The following is a 20,375-nucleotide window of genomic DNA, read 5'->3' on the forward strand; positions in this document are numbered from 1 at the left end:
GGGGGGGGGATATGAACCAGATGCAGATATAGGATTTTGAATAAAGAGAGGGGCTCAAACTAGGCAACTTTTGGAGTGGGACATGTAAAAAGTTTATGCATCAACCATATATGTAGGTCGATAAAGGGGGCTGGGCTCCCGGCCCACTCCCCTAAATCTGCCTCTGTGAACATATCATTCTGATGCTGAGTCTACCCGAGTCTGTTCATACTCTAAAATTAAATGATCCAAAATATGGCTTGTAAAATAAACCGCAGAAGCATGCTCCTCAGATGCATGTACCACCAAGGGCATTACCAATCATGGAACAAGCCAACAAGATGAGGAGCACAGATGGTTCCCATGGTAATATTGGTCTCTAGAATCATATTGAAGAATACTTGGTATGTCTCATGTGAAATTCGTTACATGGAAACATAGGAAATTAAATAATTTGCCACGATCTTAAATTTTTACATGAAAGGGATCCTTGTTATTTTTTTTAATTATGCCAGCATCACATGAATTATGCTATTAATTTTATGACCTTTTTGAATCAACACTTAACACCAATTACTGTCATAAAAAAAGTAATTTTAGTCACACTTTCGGCAGACTTAAATTTTTATCATTTACTTGAAATCAGAGACATGTATTGTGTTACCGCTTGAATACATATCACGCGTTCTCAAGGTTATCTAGAATTGGTGAAAATGAACACTTCAAATCAGAAAATTTTATTTCGTCTTCTGAGTGTTTAACAGTAACAAGGATATTAGCTAAAGCGTGTCAAACACACTGAAGAGATAAATATGTCAGACAGAAATCCAGGGATTGAGTTTGGTACGGTGTTTTACGTGTAAAACATTTACAGAATACTGTATAAGGGTCTTTTACCTCAATGCTATGACCATAATCCCGTAACATATATTTTGCGTTCTGCTTAATGAAATGTCATTCACTGTTCACATTGTTTTGTCCTAGCAAACAGTTGACCTAATTGCATGTTCCTAGGTCGTATGATATAGGTCCTCAGGTAAATTTACACAGCTTATTCATTAGTTAATGTTAATGTTACCAAATACCAATTAACAGATCCTGTCACCCAAATGGGTAAATATAACCAGTTAGGCATGTATTTTCTCAAAATGAAATGATATATAAATTTACTGTGCCAAAAAATGGACAGTAGGAGTAACAAGTTCTGTCTTAGAACTAGTCCAAATAATTATGACACCTTGAAAGGCTATTTTTTTTTTTTTTGCTTTGACGCCTTACTGTGACGTCAAAACGCTGAAGCCATTTTTTTTGGTTGGATTTTGAGAGGGAATTTTGCTCTCTACTTTGAGACCCAAAATTTTCATTGATGGCTTGAAATTTTTGCATATATACAAATGCCTACCTTTTATGTGTTTGTTAGTGCAAAATATTTCCAATAATTTCCCAAAGAAATGTTAAAATAAGAAGCAATTCCATCCGAGGCGGATGATAATCTTTTGCTTTTTTTGCAAAAATTTATTTAATACTCCTTATCCATCTTGAGTAGAAATCAGCGAAACGTTGTAATAAAGCAGTAAATTCTCTCTCAAAGTCCAACTGAAAAAATGAGTAGAAAGTAAAAGTAAATACAATAATTTACAAAATAAGTAAAAGTAACTATAAGTTACTGTACGGCCTTTATCAATGAGCAAAACCCATATCGTATACATGTAGTAAGCTTTATAGGATAGAATTGAGAATGGAAACGGGAAATGTGTTAAAAGAGACAACAACCCGACCAAAGAGCAGAAAACAGCCCAAAGCCAACAATGGATCTTCAACGCAGGGCGAGAATATCCCGCACACGCAGGCAGGCTTCAGCTGGCCCCTACACAATAATGTATACTAGTTCAGCAAAAAGAACGCCATACCAAACCCTGAAACATTTAAATGAACCAAAATTTAAAAAAAAACCACACAAGACTAACAAAGGCTAGAGGTTCATGAAAAAAAACCAAGGAACTGGTTTATGCTAAAATAATAACAACAAGACAATAAATATTTCGGACAGCAAGAAACAACAACCACATAATAACAGGTAATTTGTTCCTGACTTAAAACAGAACTATAAATTGTGGCATGCGGTGGGGTTAAACATGTTTGTGAGTGCTCAAATCTATCTTAATCCCACTGAACCTGGGGCAATGGTATAAAAGCACAACACAAGACCAAACTGTTGAAATTAAGGTTTCTTGTCAGATGGGCACGAAACTTTAAAAAAACTACAGAAGACAAAAGATCTAAAGTGTCGATCTGAAGACAAAAGATCTAAAGTACCGATCTGAAGATAAATTATCTACCAGTACACATCCAACATACATATAAATATAAAGAGATGTGGTATGATTGCCAATAAGACAACTATCCACCAAAGTTCAAATGAATATATATTATAGGCAACCGTACGGCCTTCAACAATGAGAAAAATACATACCATATAGTGGGCAATAAAAGGCCCCACATGAAAAATATGAAACTATTCAATTGAGAAAACTAACGACCTAATTTATAACAAAACAATTTACGAAAAACAAATATGACAGACATTAACCAACAACAGTTCATTTAACTCTAGGAATTTAGGAATTGTGCTGTTATCCTCACTCAATGTATACTGTAAAATTCATAAATTATGAGCTGTCAATGGATGTTTAAAATTAAATAAAATGACTGACATTCCGAATTCTCGAGGTACCCGTTTTATATATAAAAAAAAAAAGAACCGTAAAACAACGGCTTTTTGGCCAATTATATGTGAAATAGTTGAACAAAAATTTCAATTACATTGCAGTCAGTTTGATGCTCAATTTATTTTGAATAAGAATATCTATTTTTATTTATATGCATTTTTCATTTACCAATTTGGGTAAAACACCTTGCGTCGTTTCAATGTTTCAACTGGGACTAATACACTAATTCAGCAGTCCCAGGTTTCAACAAAGTTCGAATAGGAATCCAGCCTTCAATTAATTTTAAAAACTGCACCAAAATACAGAAAACATGAATAAAAATTATTTTATTGATAACATAACATCTGGTATTGGTTTTCACAGAAGTTATCTTTACAGACCAGCGGGTGTTTAACCCCTTAATTGTGCGTCTTATCGCATATGTCAAATTAGCAAGTTACCCCATATGGAGTGAGGACAGGTTATCGTCCTTGTCGATACAAATAATTGTTTTCAAATTGGGTTATCTCCCTTAAACCGGACAGATTCTTGGCAATGGATGCGCAATTCATATCAGGTAGGCAGTAATGATAGCCTCTTCCTCAATTCTTCCGTCCATATCTTAAACTTTGATATGTGCGATTGCTCTTTCCGAAGCTAAGAAATGTTCACATATGTTGTTAAATTTTCAGGGTACGAAGTGAGATTCATTTTTCCTTAAATAATCACATCCCTAAAATCCTTTCGTGATGCGGCTCCAGCTCCTCCAGGTAAAAAATCCCTTTTTGTTGAGCCTTCGACTTTTGTCGAAAAAGCGAGACATAGCGATCCTACATTCCGTCGGCGTCGTCGTTGTTGTCGTCATCGGCGGCGTCCACAAATATTCACTCTGTGGTTAAAGTTTTTGAAATTTTAATAACTTTCTTAAACTATCCTGGATTTCTACCAAACTTGGACAGAAGCTTGTTTATGATCATAAGATAATATTCAAAAGTAAATTTTGTAAAAAAAATATTCCATTTTTTCCATATTTTACTTATAAATGGACTTAGTTTTTCTGCCAGGAAACATTACATTCACTCTGTGGTTAAAGTTTTTGAAATTTAATAACTTTCTTAAACTATCCTGGATTTCTACCAAACTTGGAAAGAAGCTTGTTTATGATCATAAAATAGTATCCAGAAGTAAATTTTGTTAAAAAAATATTCCATTTTTTCCGTATTTTACCTTTAAATGGACTTAGTTTTTCTGCCAGTTAACATTACGTTCACTCTGTGGTTAAAGTTTTTCAAATTTTAATAACTTTCTTAAACTATCCTGGATTTGTACCAAACTTGGACAGAAGCTTGTTTATGATTAAAAGCTAGTATCTAGAAGGAAATTTTGTTAAAATTTTGTTCCATTTTTTCCGTATTTTACTTATAAATGGACTTAGTTTTTCTTCCAGTTAACATTACATACAGTCTGCAGTCTAAGTTTTTAAAACATTTATTAGATTCATAAACTATCCTGGATTTTTACCAAACTTGGACAGAAGCTACTTACAATTAAAAAATAGTATAAAGAGGAATATTTTTATTAATTTTTTTCCTCATTTTTGTTGAGCCTGCGATTAAGAGCAAAAGTAGGCGAGACACTGGGTTCCGCGGAACCCTTACGAATTTTTTAACACAATAAGTTCTTTGAAAATTTAGTTCTTTGCATACATAAATTTAATAACTTCATAGTTGTTACACATTTATTCTATGGTCCTCTACACTCCAAATCAGCACAAATGGTTACGCTCAGTCACTTGATAAAAATTAAAACATGTCCAATATCACTACAAGGAGAATATTTGTTTACGCACAACTTTTGTGTTCCTCAATTTGAGACGCATTCGGGATATTGACCCATATATTGACTACAACTGGTTATCCATCATGAATTAAGGATATATATACTACAGGTAAATATCTTTTCTGTGAAAGAATTTTTTAAAAAGAGCCAATTTTGTCCAACTTTTTATGATGGCAAAGAATGCTTTAAAGAATAAAACTATGTTGAAATTTATCTACTTATAGATGCTAGTTGGTTGGAGCATGTTTATGTAAATTTGCCAGCTGTAAAGAGAAGAGCAGAAACGCTTGGAACGAGAAGATGTGTGAAAAAACAGTGGCAGGTATGAACAGTCAATATTAAGATAATAAATCATAATCATCAGTCACCTCTTCAGATGGAAAGGCTCCCCATATACAATCTAATCAAAATCAAATATCTGCACTCGCTCATTTTTTTTATGCTTTATAAAAAAAAATGAGAGTGCAGAGATTTAAATTTGATTAGATTGCCCAATATATATTTAAAATTTTTTTTTAATTTTAAATCTTTATTGGAAGACTACTAATGTGACAGGGATGTCAAAACTCCCACATTAAATCGAAATCTTTTAATTTCTCTCTCTTCACAATTACTTAATTATATTAAAGAAGTTTTTATCCATAAAAAAATATTAAAAGTGACAAAACACAGGACAATATTATCTGCAAAAGGAGGTAGATTTGTATCAGCCACTTCTTCCAAACCACTGACTAGATTTCAATGAAACTTTTACAGAATCTTTCTTACAAAAAAATGTACATTATGCCATTGTGCACTTCAAATTTGGTTTTTAATTTGAAATTTTTTTTGTGTTTCACACAGGACAACATAGACTGTCATATTTGTTCAAATGGTGTAGCTTGGGATATGCATTTTAAAATTTACATATCTTGTATTTGCCATTTTATATTTTTATTATAGTCAGCTTGGTTACTGAGAGCAGTGACATGTATAGATTTAACAACTTTATCAGGTGACGACACAGCAAGTAATGTGTCCCGACTTTGTTTTAAAGCCAAAAATCCTGTGCGAGATGACTTGATTAAAGGTCTACAGATGGAAGATGCAGGTTTGTTTATACAATTAAGAGGGGTGCTTATTTCCAAAATCACGCTTTTGTTTTGTAATTTTTTCCCACTTTTTTCCCTTTTTTCCCCCAGTTCCCACTTTTTTTTGTCCTGTATCCAACATCCCCACTTTTTTGTAACCCCCCTATATCACACATCCCCACTTTTTTGTAACCCCCTATATCACACATCCCAAGAGTGTGTCATCCCCGTCAATAAACACTGTCTTTAGCTGACAGCTCCAAGCATCAGATTTTGATTAAAATTAAATGGTCTATGTATGCCTCACTGTGAAGGTTATTTTGTTGTGTGTTTTACTTTTGCAACATTTGTATAAATAAGGAGATGAGTGAGATTGCCAATGAGACAACTAAAGATGTCCTTAATCTTCTATTGGGAAATTCTTTAAACGAATTATTGACAGTAAAACTGTACATTTTCTTTTTTGTGAAGTTGAACTGATGTATTGTGGGGGAACTACAAAGTGAAACATCCTTTTGAAGAATTATATAACGTTAAACAGACAGTCAGGAAAAACAGTGACTTCTAATCAACTACTGTAAATTCAGAAATTATTGCGTGCATTTATTATTGCGATTTTGTCATTTTAGACTAAAATGCGATTCTTATTTTTGTGATATCGAGAAAAATCTGGCGTCGTCCGAAGACACATTGGTTTTCGCACTCTAACTTTAGTTTAAGTGAATGGATCTCTATGAAATTTTACCACAAGGTTCAATACCACAAAAGGAAGGTTGGGATTGATTTTGGGGGTTATGGTACCAACAGTAAAGGAATTAGGGGCCAAAAAGGGGCCAAAAATAAGCATTTTTGTAACTTCCAGACATAACTTGTGTGTTAGTGTATGGATCTCTCTGACATTGTACCACAAGGTTCCATATCACAAAAGGAATGCTGGGATTGATTTTGGGGGTAATTGCCTCAAAATTTTAGGAATTAGGGGCCAAAAAAGGGGCAAAAAACAAGCATTTTTCTAGTTTCAGGACAATAACTTGTGTGTAAGTGTATGGATCTTTCTGAAATTGTACTACAAGGTTCCATATCACAAAGGGAAAGCTGGGTTTGAGTTTGGGGGTAATTGCCCTAAATGTTTAGGAATTTGGGGCCAAAAAGGGGCCAAAAAACACATTTTTCTAGTTTCCAGACAATAACTTGTGTTCAAGTGTATGGATCTCTCTGAAATTGTACTGCAAGGTACCATACCACAAAGGGAAGGCTGGGATTGAGTTTGAAGGTGATGAATCATAAGGGGGTTCAAAAAATTTGGGGGGGGGATTTTTTTTTTTTTCCTTTTTTTTCTTTTAAAATTTCCCATTTTAAGTTGGTTATTTCTGATTTATATTTAAAAGCAAATAATAATGATATGGTAGGAGATACACACCAAACAGGATGTGTAAATTATTATATAATAAGTATTGTGCAATAGCAAGAAATTTTCAATTGCACAGTATTGCACAATAGCAAGAAATCTTCAATTGCACAGTATTGCGCAATAGCAAGAAATCTTCAATTGCACAGTATTGCGCAATAGCAAGAAATATCCAATAGCACAATATTGCGCAATAGCAAGAAATTGTCAATTCTACAGTATTGCGCAATAGCAAGAAATATTTAATTGCACAGTATTGTGCAAAAGAAGATACTTCATATAAATTGCTTATTTTTTAACTTTTCAATGGGGTTTTATTCTTGAATTCTTGGGGTTCTTTAATATGCTGAATCTAACCGTGTATTTAGTTTTTGGATTTTGGGCCCCGTTTTTAAATTGGTCCACATTGAGGTCCAAAGGGTCCAAAATTAAACTTTGTTTGATTTCATCAAAAATTGAATTATTGGGGTTCTTTGATATGCCGAATCTAACCGTGTATTTAGATTCTTAATTTTTGGTTCCGTTTTCAAATTGATCTACATTAAGGTCCAAAGGGTCCAAAATTAAACTTAGTTTGATTTTAACAAAAATTGAATTCTTAGGGTTCTTTGATATGCTGAATCTAAACATGTATTTAGATTTTTGATTATGGGCCCAGTTTTCAAGTTGGTCCAAATCGGGGTCCAAAATTAAACTTTGTTTGATTTCAACAAAAATTGAATATATGGGGTTCTTTGATATGCTGAATCTAACCATGTATTTAGATTTTTGATTTTTGGGCCCCGTTATCAACTTTGTCCACATTGAGGTCAATAGGGTCCAAAATTAAACTTTGTTTGATTTCATCAAAAATTAAATTCTTGGGGTTCTTTGATATGCTGAATCTAACCATGTATTTAGATTTTGGATATTGGACCATAATAGGTGAATGTCCAATTTAAAATTTTTAAGTTCTTAGACCACATTCATTCTGTGTCAGAAACCTATGCTGTGTCAAATATTTAATCACAATCCAAATGCAAAGCTGTATCAAGCTTGAATGTTGTGTCCATACTTGCCCCAACTGTTCAGGGTTCGACCTCTGCGGTCGTATCAAGCTGCGCCCTGCGGAGCATTTTATTTGTGTTTTCAGTTTGCAGATATTTTACCCTGAGATTACTCCAGAATCTATTATTTACACTTAATATTTTTTTATAGGTATTACTGTAGGAGCAGTTTGTGTTTACCCAAGCAGAGTAGCAGATGCTGTTAAAGCATTAAAGGCAGCCAATGCTTCTCATATACCTGTTGCTTCTGGTAAGATTTTTAAAAATAAACCTTAGGAATGGAAAAAATGTATGTTCGTTTTTTGAGTTTTTTAAACTCAATTAACATGATTAAAGTTGCTCTTCAGGGCATTTAGGCCATCATATGTTTTGCTTTGATCTAAAATGGCCTACAAATATTTAATCACACCAGTAGATATAAATGACCAGGAATGATTAGCTCCTATTTTATGAGATCCTTTAAATAATTTTATCAAAAGGTCAATATAAAAAAAACTAAAAAAATATTACTTTTACATATCTCATATTGTGGGGTGACACCAGTATGCACTGATTAATAGTGGAATTGTAGAAAATCACAAAAAAACACAATTTTAAGTTCACTTTAAAAAAGAAGTATCAACTGAAGCCTGTCCCATCAATATATTTTTGTGTCTAATACTCTACAAGAGAATATTTTAGTTTAGAGCTGTTGCAATGAGTATTGTGATGTGAACATTATGGAATGACATTTTGATCAATTGAAATTTTGAAAACTAAATCACTTGAAAAATACTTTCTTTACTAGCTGTGGTGCCAAAGCTTTTTAGTATTTCTGACACTTGAAATTTAAATCATATTATAAGAAAGTGAAAATACATGTATTATGCCTGTTCAGAGTATTTGCAAACAAATTGCTAGCTTTTGCTTGGGTTAATGTGCCATATTGATAAATTCTGTGGAGAAGGTGTTATATTTTTCACCAGTTGCAAAGGTCAGTTTTGCCACTTAAAGATTGTAAAAAAGAATCATACAGTTTGTTGATTTTGTAATACCTGTTTGAAATTGTTTTGATTGTTAAAAGCTCATTTGTTTTCTCAGTGGCAACAGGGTTCCCTACAGGACAGACTCCACTAAAGACCAGACTAGAGGAGATAAGAATGGCAGTGGCAGATGGGGCTAGAGAAATAGACATTGTCATAAACAGGGAATATGCTTTAACTGGAAATTGGAGAGGTAACAGAAAATTACATCTTACCATAGTAATTTTTAGCATTATATTATTACAGGAATCCTTATTTTGAAATGTGAGAAAAAGAAACTAAATGATCCTAACAAGGAAAAGGGTCTTACAAGTGGCTCTTTACATGGTAGTACATACCAGTAATCAAAATTTATTTCATGATGAACCACAAATTAATTAAATTGTGTGCATAGTACAAAATGATTATGTCGTCAAGCATAACCAATATCTACATTCAAGATCATTTTAAGTTAGTTAACTAATAAATCTGAAATTATGTTTTCAGATGATAAAATAAGGTTAGTAAAAATCATATACAGTTATTGGTAATTTTCATCAGATGACATCAAAGTATTTCAAGTTAATAAGTATCAGAAATACTTGAACCAACATGAAATAAATCTTGTTTGATTGAAAAGATATTAATACTTTGTTGATTAAATCATTTTCAGGAGTATATGAAGAAGTAAAAGCAATGAGAGAAGCCTGTGGAGATGCCCACCTCAAAACAATCTTAGCAACAGGGGAACTGGGTAACATGGTCAATGTTTATAAAGCCAGTCTGGTTTGCATGATGGCAGGTAAGTACTACTGTGGATTCATTGTTATTTGTAGGATACCAGTTTTCGTGGATTTCATGGATATAAATGAAACACGAATTTAAATGTTCAAAGAAGTACAAATTTTCTAGAGGCTTGTATGCCGACTTTGGAAAAATCCATGAAAATACAAATTTTCCTCAATCCATGAAAATTGGTACCCACGAAAAATGATCGAATCCACAGTATATAGGATTTTAGTAAGATCATCTGACATCCTTAAACTGGTAATATATTGCAATTTCGTTATTGATTTTTCTGTTGATACAATGCAAAGGATGGAACAACTTTTGGTTTTATCCATGTCAATCTTTCAGCAAGAGTAAAATTTTCAAATGTTGAGGACGTTGTTATTTCTGAAAACTATCAAATACAAATTTCACTAACAAAAAATTCATAATTTTGAGAAAGATTATAATCAGTGAATTTCCTGTTGGTTTGGTTAAAGGTAAATGTATTACAAAGAGATACGAATTTAGAGAATAAAGCCTCTGTCTAACAATCAATTTGATACCTTTACAGGTAAATGATGGGCATACTTATTAATCAATTTGATGTCATGATAATGATGATGACTGTGAATGGTTTTCATAATCCATTTAGGCCTTTCTCCTACATGCTTCATGCATTTGGTCTCCCAAACAAATTGTCATACACACTGAAATTGATATCATTTGTTTGTATAAATGAAAATTTGAATTGATATATTTATTCAATTAGAATTTTATATCATCAGGTGCTGATTTTATCAAGACATCTACTGGTAAAGAAGGAGTGAATGCTATCTTCCCTGTGGCATTGGTAATGGTGAGGGCTATCAGAGAATATTACCAGAAGACTGGTTACAAGGTAAACTTTATACATTTATTTCTTTGTCTAAGGGAGATATGAAGATTTGTACACCCCAAAAAAGTCATTTTTCCAGAGGGCAACAATAATGACTATCAAACCCATGTCCTTGGGAAAAGATGAATGACCATATTGGACAAGGAAGTAATAACCTCCTTTTATTATTGTTAGCAACAATGATCCACCAACATTACAAGATACTTTGGTGTCCAAGTGGTCTAAGTAGTTAACTTGCATGTCAACACTTAGGTTGTGATTTTGAATTCTGATTAAGTCCTAACTCAATTGACTAGGATTGACAGTTTTACTGCCAAAGGTTGGTGGTTCTCTCTGCACACTCCAGCTTTCCTCACCAATAAAAACTGGTGGCCACGATATATCCAAGCATGCTGAAAGTGGCGTTACACCAGGTCATTTGGAATAAAACCACAATATCTCTTAACATCTGTTGTTTCAAACCTATATCCAATGTGCCAACCAATCAAGTAAAATGAATACAACTGATTTCAAATTTTGATTAACTGCAACTGTCATGAATCATGACATTGACTATACCTAAAAATGGACTATAATATAGATTGGAGGTTAGGGACAAACAGTGGTGTTCTAATCTACAAATCCTTCATGGACTGCATTTGAATGATTTTATCTACTGTGGATTCATTATTATTCGTGGGATACCAATTTTCATGGGATTTGTGGGTAAAAAAGAACAACGAAATTTAAAGTAAAACGAACTACATATTTTCAATAGGCTTGTTTACAGACTTTGGCAAAACCACAAAATCAAATATCCACGAAAATACAACGTTTCCGCAATCAACGAAAATTGGTACCCACAAACATAAATGAATCCACAGTATTTAATTTAAAAATTATAATACCTCATAAACATTCATGTGAGCCTTTTTCTGTAATTGAATCAGAATAATGCAAAAAGGCCAGGTAAGCAAATAGAGAATCCTTGGATCTTATATATTCCCTTTAAACAATTCTGTTGAAAAATACATAAATATAAGACTATCTTTAGTTAAGTGTCAAATTGTTGAATATATTGACAGGTTGGATTTAAGCCAGCTGGTGGAATAAGGAGTGCTAAAGATTCATGCACATGGTTGATCTTGATGAAGGAAGAGCTTGGTGATGAATGGTTGAATGGCCAGCTGTTTAGACTCGGTGCTAGCTCTCTGCTTATTGACATAGAAAGACAACTGTTTCATCAAGTCTATGGTCGTTATGCGGCTACTCATGAGATACCTATGTCATAATACTTAAAGTACCTCAAAATAAATAATTACCTAACCTTGTTCCCTTAAAAAATCCTTAGAATCTGAAAAAAAAAAAATGTAAGGCCATGTAAAGTATAAAAAGGTCACCCTTTCTGTCAAGAGAAAAATTTACCTTGTAAGACTGGTGACCTTTGAATTGAAGTTCAAAATAAGAGGGCGACCTGACAATACAGGTTTTTGCTTAATAGAGGTGACCTTTATAGCAGGTTTCACTGTATATCATATTTCAAAGGAGAATGATTAAATGTATTAAAGAAATTATAAAAGAAAAGTTTTAGTGTTGAATTTGTGTACTACACTTTTTGAAATGCATGCAAATTCAGTTAACTAGTTTGGACATTTCTTAATGATTGAAAAGCTAAATATGCAATACTGATTGATTTTTAAAGAACTAAATATTAGAAAAACATAATATCTTTTTCATCAGGGTTTGGTCTATAGTTAAGTAACTTTGCTTGACAAACCAGAAAATTAAGAGTATATGTTTGTATATCTGACATGTTATTTTGCCGTTTGAGGTCTTTGGCCTTGACCTCAGTTTCAACATTCTTTGGCATTGAAATTGCAGAATTTAAGGCATTTTAGTCAACTGTTTTTACTTTTTATAAATTTCATTTCATACAATTAATAAATTACAGAAAGTTTTCTGTCCTACTTTAAGAAAAATGATGATATGCTTTCCATGCACAAAACACATGTTTCTGCATTTAGGTCTGACAAACGTTTAAATCTACTGGCAGCTTTAAATTGTTGTGACAAGTATTACTGTTTAGAGAACTGTTATTATTGTTACATTTTATTATGATGATAGAATAAAATGAAAATTTATAGCGTATATTTGTAAATAGCTATTAAAGTGGTAATATGTTATACCCATGTACAATGTACTTGTTTTGAGAGGTTTTTGTTTTGTTTACAATACTCGGACACTGTATAATAATAGAGAAATCTCTTACACTTTTTGTGTTATTTACTTATTTTTGTTAGTAATAACTAGTGCTACCAAATTGATATGCTGTAAATTCAGCAATTATTGCGAGGTTTTATTTAATGCGAATAATGCGACTGTGTGAGTATCACAATAATAAGAACTCACATTTTGATTTTGAAACATACATCTGTATGGAGATTTTCTTGAAGTCACAATAATTAATTTTGCTGTCTATTCTTAAAAAATCGCAATAATAAATGCACGCAATAATTTCTAAATTTACAGTTTTGAAATAATATTAGAGAAATCTCATACAATTTTTGTGTTTTTTTACTTATTTGTGTATTAGCGACAATTAGTGCTACTTAATTGAAATCTATAAATCAGCTTGTACATTTTATAAACTTAATTATTTTCTTCCTTTTATGACAGAAAATGCTAAAAGTGCTTGATTTTTTTAGTTTTTTAATTACTTCACATGTGAGACAGACAGAAGATCAAATCGGCATTGAAATAGAAAATTTATATCGACTGGTTTTTATACGACCGCAAAAAAATTTTGTGGTCGTATATTGGTATGACGTTGGCGTCGTCGTCGTCGTCGTCCGGCGTCGTCGTCGTCGTCGTCGTCCGGCGTCGTCGTCCGAATACATATTGGTTTTCGCACTCTAACTTTAGTTTAAGTGAATGGATCTTTTTGAAATTTGACCATAAGGTTAAATACCACAAAAGGAAGGTTGGGATTGATTTTGGGGGTTATGGTACCAACAGTTAAGGAATTAGGGGCCAAAAAGGGGCCAAAAATGAGCATTTTCTAGTTTCCAGACAATAACTGTGGAACGGTGTATGGATCTCTCTGAAATTATACTACAAGTTTCCATACCACAAACGGATGGTTAGGATTTGCTTTGGGGGGTTATGGCTCAAACCGTTTAGGAATTAGGGGCAAAAAAGGGGGAAAAACAAGGTTGTCCTGGTTAATGGACAAATACTTTAGTACAAAACATAATTTAAAGCAGTGTAAGGGAGATAAATCAAATACATCATTGAAATTATCTCCCTTACACTGCTTTTAAATTATGTATAAAGTAATGGTTAATGAACAATAAAGATAATCTAAAACAGTGTAAGGGAGGTAATCCAAATACAACGTTTTGGTTACTTCCCTTACTCTGCTTTTAAATTATGTTTAAAGAAATGCATATTTATAAAGGAAGACCAGTAAAAATATCTGCAAATGTTTTCATCTTTTTTTTTTACAAAAAAATCCATATGAAAGATTTGACACTATATTTTTATTAATTCTATTATAAAATAGATTAAGTTAGCACTATGGTAAATTTAAATGGGTAATTATGGTTGCCAACTCCATTGGAAATTTGAATTGAGATTATGACCATATCTTGAGGGAAAGAATTTTTTTGGGGGAAAAAGGGGGGGGGGGGATAAAAAGAAATTGTGGGGGGCCAATTTTTTCTCATTTCAGATTTCAGAAATTAAAAAGAATTATTCTTCAAATATTATTTTTTTTTCAAATTTCAAATATTGAAAAATTTCAAGAAGTAATCTTTAATTGCACAGTTTGGCGCATTAGATTTGTAAAATCTTTGATCACATTTATTTATTTGTTATGCCGAATCTAACAGTGTATTTAGATTTTTAATTTTGGGTCCAGTTTTCAAATTGGTCTACATTAATGTCCAAAGGGTCCAAAATTAAACTTTGTTTGATTTTAGCAAAAATTGAATATATGAGGTTCTTTGATATGCTGAATCTAAACATGTATTTAGATTTTCTATTTTTGGCCCAGTTTTCAAGTTGGTCCAAATTGGGGTCCAAAATTAAACTTTGTTTGATTTCAACAAAAAATGAATATATGGGGTTCTTTGATATGCTGAATCTAACCATGTATTTAGATTTTTTATTTGTGGACCCCGTTATCTAATTGGTTCATATTGAGGTCAAAAGGGTCCAAAATTAAACTTTGTTTGATTTCATCTAAAATTGAATTATTGGGGTTCTTTGATATTCCAAATCTAACCGTGTATTTAGGTTCTTAATTTTGGGTCCTGTTTTTTAAATTGGTCTACATTGAGGTCCAAAGGGTCCAAAATTAAACTTAGTTTGATTTTAACAAAAATTGAATTCTTGGGGTTCTTTGATTTGCTGAATCTAAACATGTGTTTAGATTTTTGATTATGGGCCCAGTTTTCAAGTTGGTCCAAGATAGGGTCCAGTATTTAAACTTTGTTTGATTTCAACAAAAATTGAATATATGGGGTTCTTTGATATGCTGAATCTAAACATGTATTTAGATTTTTGATTATGGGCCCAGTTTTCAAGTTGGTCCAAATTGGGGTCCAAAATTAAACTTTGTATGATTTCAACAAAAATTGAATATATGATGTTCTTTGATATGCTGAATCTAACCATGTATTTAGATTATTTATTTGTAGGCCCCGCTATCAAATTGGTTCATTTTGAGGTCAAAAGGGTCCAAAATTAAACTTTGTTTGATTTCATCGAAAATTGAATTATTGGGGTTCTTTGATATGCCAAATCTAACCGTGTTTTTAGATTTTTAATTTGGGTCCCGTTTTTTAAATTGGTCTTCATTGAGGTCCAAAGGGTCCAAAATTAAACTTAGTTTGATTTTAACAAAAATTGAATTCTTGGGGTTCTTTGATATGCTGAATCTAAACATGTATTTAGATTTTTGATTATGGGCCCAGTTTTCAAGTTTGTCCAAGTTGGGGTCCAAAATTAAACTTTGTTTGATTTTAACAAAAATTGAATATATGGTGTTCTTTGATATGCTGAATCTAACCATGTATTTTGATTTTGGACATTGGACCATAATAGGTAAATTAAAAAAATTCAAGTTCTTAGACCACATTCTTTCTGTGTCAGAAACCTATGCTGTGTCAAATATTTAATAACAATCCAAATTCAGAGCTGTATCAAGCTTGAATGTTGTGTCCATACTTGCCCCAACTGTTCAGGGTTCGACCTCTGCGGTCGTATCAAGCTGCGCCCCAGCGAAGCATTTTATTAAGAACTTTTCATGAACACTTTCTAGTCATAGCAGTCCAACATTATATATAATTCACTGTATACACTCAATATTTTATTATCAAAATGGTTGTTTTATGCATGTGGTCGAGTGCCAAATAAAGTATGTAAAGAAGTCTCTAGTTTTTATATGGCATGGCAAAAACTTTGTCAGAAATTTTTGACATAACCTGGCACACACAGTATCAGTGATGGCAAAACAGTTCTCATTAATCCCAATAGGTAATCAAAACTTAATTTTCTTCTCTGAAACGACATTGTATAAAAATAAGAAGATGTGGTATAATTGCCAATGAGACGACTAGTAACTCGAGTTCGAATGATGTGGATATAAGCAATTATAGGTCACTATACCCTGGTTTCAATCTAAACCTATTGGACCAAATGAAATTATGGTGATAATCAAAACTGGCAGATTAAGGAGGGAGAAATTTATATGAAAACTATACATTTTAGAAAAGTGACTTAAGCAATTAGAGACAGTACATTTTCAAGTGAGGGACAATGAGGGAGCACTATACCTGTTTAATCCAGTCTTCATCTCAATCAAAATATGAAATAGATAATGTATGGAGGTACCTTCATTTCTTTCAGTTAAGCAAAGAATATAACTGAAGTGGCAGTTCTAAATTTGTGTCTTGCCTGCAACAACTGTCACAGAATGAGACATAGGGATGCTTATCCAGCTGTGGTTGATGCAGTGGCAACATCATACACAATTTGTTAAAAGCTTTATATTTCAGAGGGTAGATGTCCTGGATAATTAACATCTTGTGGACATCTGCCTTAGATTCTGAAGTTTCTGGCTAGCATGTGCCTGTTGCCCTTGACCTCATTTTCATGGTTCAGGTACTGCAAAATCTGAATACAGTAGTACTTTTGAAGTTATAAGTTTTAGGTTAACTTTATTTGTTAAATATACAGAATCATTGCTCAGTATAAATGTCCTCTAGACACTTTTTAGCTCACCTGGCCCAAAGGGCCAAGTGAGCTTTTCTCATCACTTGGCAACCGGCGTCGTCCAGCGTTGTCGTAAACTTTTTGAACTTCTTCTAGAGAACCACTGTATGGAATGAAACCAAACATGGCATGAATGTTCCTTATGAGATGCTGACCAAGTGTTGTTACTTTGTAGCCGATCCATCATCCAAGATGGCCGCCAGCGGGGGACTTAGTTTAACATAGGACCCTATGGGAAATACATACAAATGTCTTCTTTTAGAGAACCACTGAATAGAGTGGAACCAAACATGGCATGAATGTTCCTTATGAGGTGTTGACCAAGTGTTGTTACTTTGCAGTCGGTCCATCATCTAAGATGGCCGCCAGCGGGGGACTTAGTTTAACATAGGACCCTATGGGAAATACATACAAATGTCTTCTTTTAGAGAACCACTGAATGGAATGGAACCAAACATGGCATGAATGTTCCTTATGAGGTGCTGACCAAGTGTTGTTACTTTGCAGTCGGTCCATCATACAAGATCGCCGACAGCGGGGGACTTAGTTTAACATAGGACCCTATTGGAAATACATACAAATGTCTTCTTTTAGAGAACCAGAGAATGGAATGAAACCAAACATGGCATGAATGTTCCTTATGAGGTGCTGACCAAGTGTTGTTACTTTGCAGTCAGTCCATCATCCAAAATGGCCGCCGGGGGGGGACTTACTTTAACATAGGACCCTATGGGAAATACATACAAATGTCTTCTTTTAGAGAACCAGAGAATGGAATGAAACCAAACATGGCATGAATGTTCCTTATGAGGTGCTGACCAAGTGTTGTTACTTTGCAGCCGATCCATCATCCAAGATGGCTGCCAGTGGGTGACTTAGTTTAACAAAGGACCCTGTGGGAAATACATACAAATGTCTTCTTTTAGAGAACCACTGAATCGAATGAAACCAAACATGGCATGAATGTTCCTTATGAGGTGCTGACCAAATGTGGTTACTTTGCAGTCGGTCCATCATCCAAGATGGCCGCCAGCGGGGGACTTAGTTTAACATAGGACCCTATTGGAAATACATACAAATGTCTTCTTTTAGAGAACCACTGAATAGAATGGAACCAAACATGGCATGAATGTTCCTTATGAGGTGCTGACCAAGTGTTGTTACTTTGCAGTCAGTCCATCATCCAAGATGGCCACCAGGGGGGACTTAGTTTAACATAGGACCCTATGGGAAATACATACAAATGTCTTCTTTTAGAGTACCACTGAATGGAATGAAACCAAACTTGGCATGAATGTTCCTTATGAGGTGCTGACCACGTTTTGCTACTTTGTTGCCGATTTACTGTTCAAGATTGCCACCAGGATATTTTATTAAATAACGGGACCAATATTAAACCAAATTTGGCCTCAATCATTATTTGGGTATCTGTTATGATTTTTATCTATCTTTACATGATTTCTAAAACCAAAGTAGAGTCAGGTGAGTGACACAGGCTCTTGAGAGCCTCTAGTCATTTGTCCTCAAACTTTCACCCTTTCAGATTATTTGATAAATCTGACCCATATTTGACATAAAGAAGTATGGATGGACCTCTACTGTGAATTCATTACTTTTGATGATATACTTTTTGTTGATTGGGTAAAAGACAACTTTAAGTTCCACAAATTTTACAGCATATTTAAACCATTATTTCTTTTAATACAGGAATTTGTACTACACGTTGATTAAAGGTAAATGTGATAGCAATGCAATACCACAAGTTAGCAAAGTAAACATCTTCATAAGTCTCAATATTGACATAAAAAAACATCAATAAAGGCTATAAAATATGTACAGCAGGCCATGTATTCTAATTTCACACTGGGACAGACAGACTCAGTAGTAGAGATCAGACTTTATATGAGGTAGATGTAAGTAACTATAGGTCACCATAAGGCCTTCAACAATGGGCAAAACCCATACTGCATAGCAAGCTATAAAGGGCCCCAACATAACAAAACTTAAACAATTAAATTAAAACAACAGAGTTCCAATGTCACCTGCATTGCACATACATTTATATTTTATCTGTTCAAGGACAACTAAAAAATGCAATTTCCCATATAATTATTATTTCCAAGGTGCCGAATTCTTTAAAAAATATGTGAATGGCAATGATTTTCTACTTTGTCCGAGACATTGCTAAAATAAACCTATGATATAAGTTTCATAAAAATCGGGCAAGGATTGTACACGTCAGAGTGCTAACAATGCGATTTTCCATATGATTAATATTTCCACAGGAAAACAAACAGCCTGATATATGTACAAAACAACAAATGAAAATAAAAAATGATAAAGAGTAAAAATTATACTCTTTTAAAAATAGTTAATCGGCACTGATTATCGAGCTTGTCCGAGACATTGCTGATTTAAACCTATGATATAAGTTTGGTAAAAAATCTGGGAAGAATTGTACACACAAGAGAGCTAACAAGACCAGACGGACAGATGCACAGACACTCAGTATTTTTATATCCTCGCAACACATGGCACAGAGGACAACAAGAAAACCAACAGCCTATATATATATTTACAAAATAACAAATGAAAATTAAATATGATATACAAAACATGTTTAACCCCGTCGCATTTTTGCACCTGTCCCAAGTCAGGAGCCTCTGGCCTTTGTTAGTCTTGTATGTTTTTTAATTTTAGTTCATTTATATCTTTTGGAGTTTAGTGTGACGTCCATTTTCACTGAACTAGTACACATTTTTATTTAGGGGCAGGCTGAGGCCCGCCTCTGGGTACGGAATTTTCTTGTTGTGTTGCAGACCCATTGATGGCCTTCAGCTGTTTTCTGCTCTTTGGTCGGGTTGTTGTCTCTTTGACACATTCCCCTTTTCCATTCTCAATTTTATCAATTAACCACATGTGACTTTATTAACATTGAAATATCAATATAAGGGTTTTCTATGGATTATTTGCTTGTCTGGGCTACAGGCTACAAGGCTTGTGGGTAATTGAATGATTCATGATATAACAAGTAAAACTGTGAGCTACTGCTCACTGATGATACCCCCACGGTAATATTTCGGTAAACAGGAAGTTGTTGAGTGATGAATCTGAAAACACATCACACGGTAAAGCTGACTTATATAAAACCTGAAACCAAATTTCAGAAATCCTTGTCAAGTAGTTCCTGAGAAAAATGTGACGAAAATTTTCAACTTGGCTATCATGTGTAAAATAATACAAGTGTTCGGTAAACAGGAAGTTGTTAAGTGATGAATCTGAAAACATATCACACGGTGTAACTTACTTATATAAACCCTGAAACCAAATTTCAGAAATCCTTGTCAAGTAGTTCCTGAGAAAAATGTGACGAAAATTTTCAACTTGGCTATCATGTGTAAAA

At 33.5% G+C, this 20,375-nt stretch overlaps 1 protein-coding gene across 1 annotated transcript; it reads left to right on the forward strand.

Annotated features, from left to right (window-relative positions):
• The first annotated feature begins 747 nt into the window (after positions 1-747).
• LOC127724292 (deoxyribose-phosphate aldolase-like) lies at positions 748-12,894 on the forward strand. Its single transcript, XM_052231222.1, has 8 exons — positions 748-822; positions 4,751-4,848; positions 5,469-5,616; positions 8,202-8,300; positions 9,131-9,265; positions 9,725-9,853; positions 10,608-10,720; positions 11,782-12,894. Exons 1-8 carry the CDS (start codon positions 792-794, stop codon positions 11,986-11,988), a joined length of 960 nt encoding a protein of 319 aa, XP_052087182.1. The 5' UTR covers positions 748-791; the 3' UTR covers positions 11,989-12,894.
• Positions 12,895-20,375: the final 7,481 nt, after the last annotated feature.

The sequence above is a fragment of the Mytilus californianus genome, unplaced genomic scaffold (genome assembly GCF_021869535.1).
Source record: "Mytilus californianus isolate M0D057914Y unplaced genomic scaffold, xbMytCali1.0.p SCAF_14, whole genome shotgun sequence".
Taxonomy (NCBI): domain Eukaryota; kingdom Metazoa; phylum Mollusca; class Bivalvia; order Mytilida; family Mytilidae; genus Mytilus; species Mytilus californianus.

Excerpts from the sequence above, each read along its gene's own strand:
- LOC127724292 (XM_052231222.1), top strand. The coding sequence starts at position 792 with ATGTCAGACAGAAATCCAGGGATTGAGTTTG. Across the intron at positions 4,849-5,468 it reads GTGTGAAAAAACAGTGGCAG|TCAGCTTGGTTACTGAGAGC; the intron begins GTATGAACAGTC and ends TTTTTATTATAG. Across the intron at positions 9,266-9,724 it reads TTTAACTGGAAATTGGAGAG|GAGTATATGAAGAAGTAAAA; the intron begins GTAACAGAAAAT and ends AATCATTTTCAG.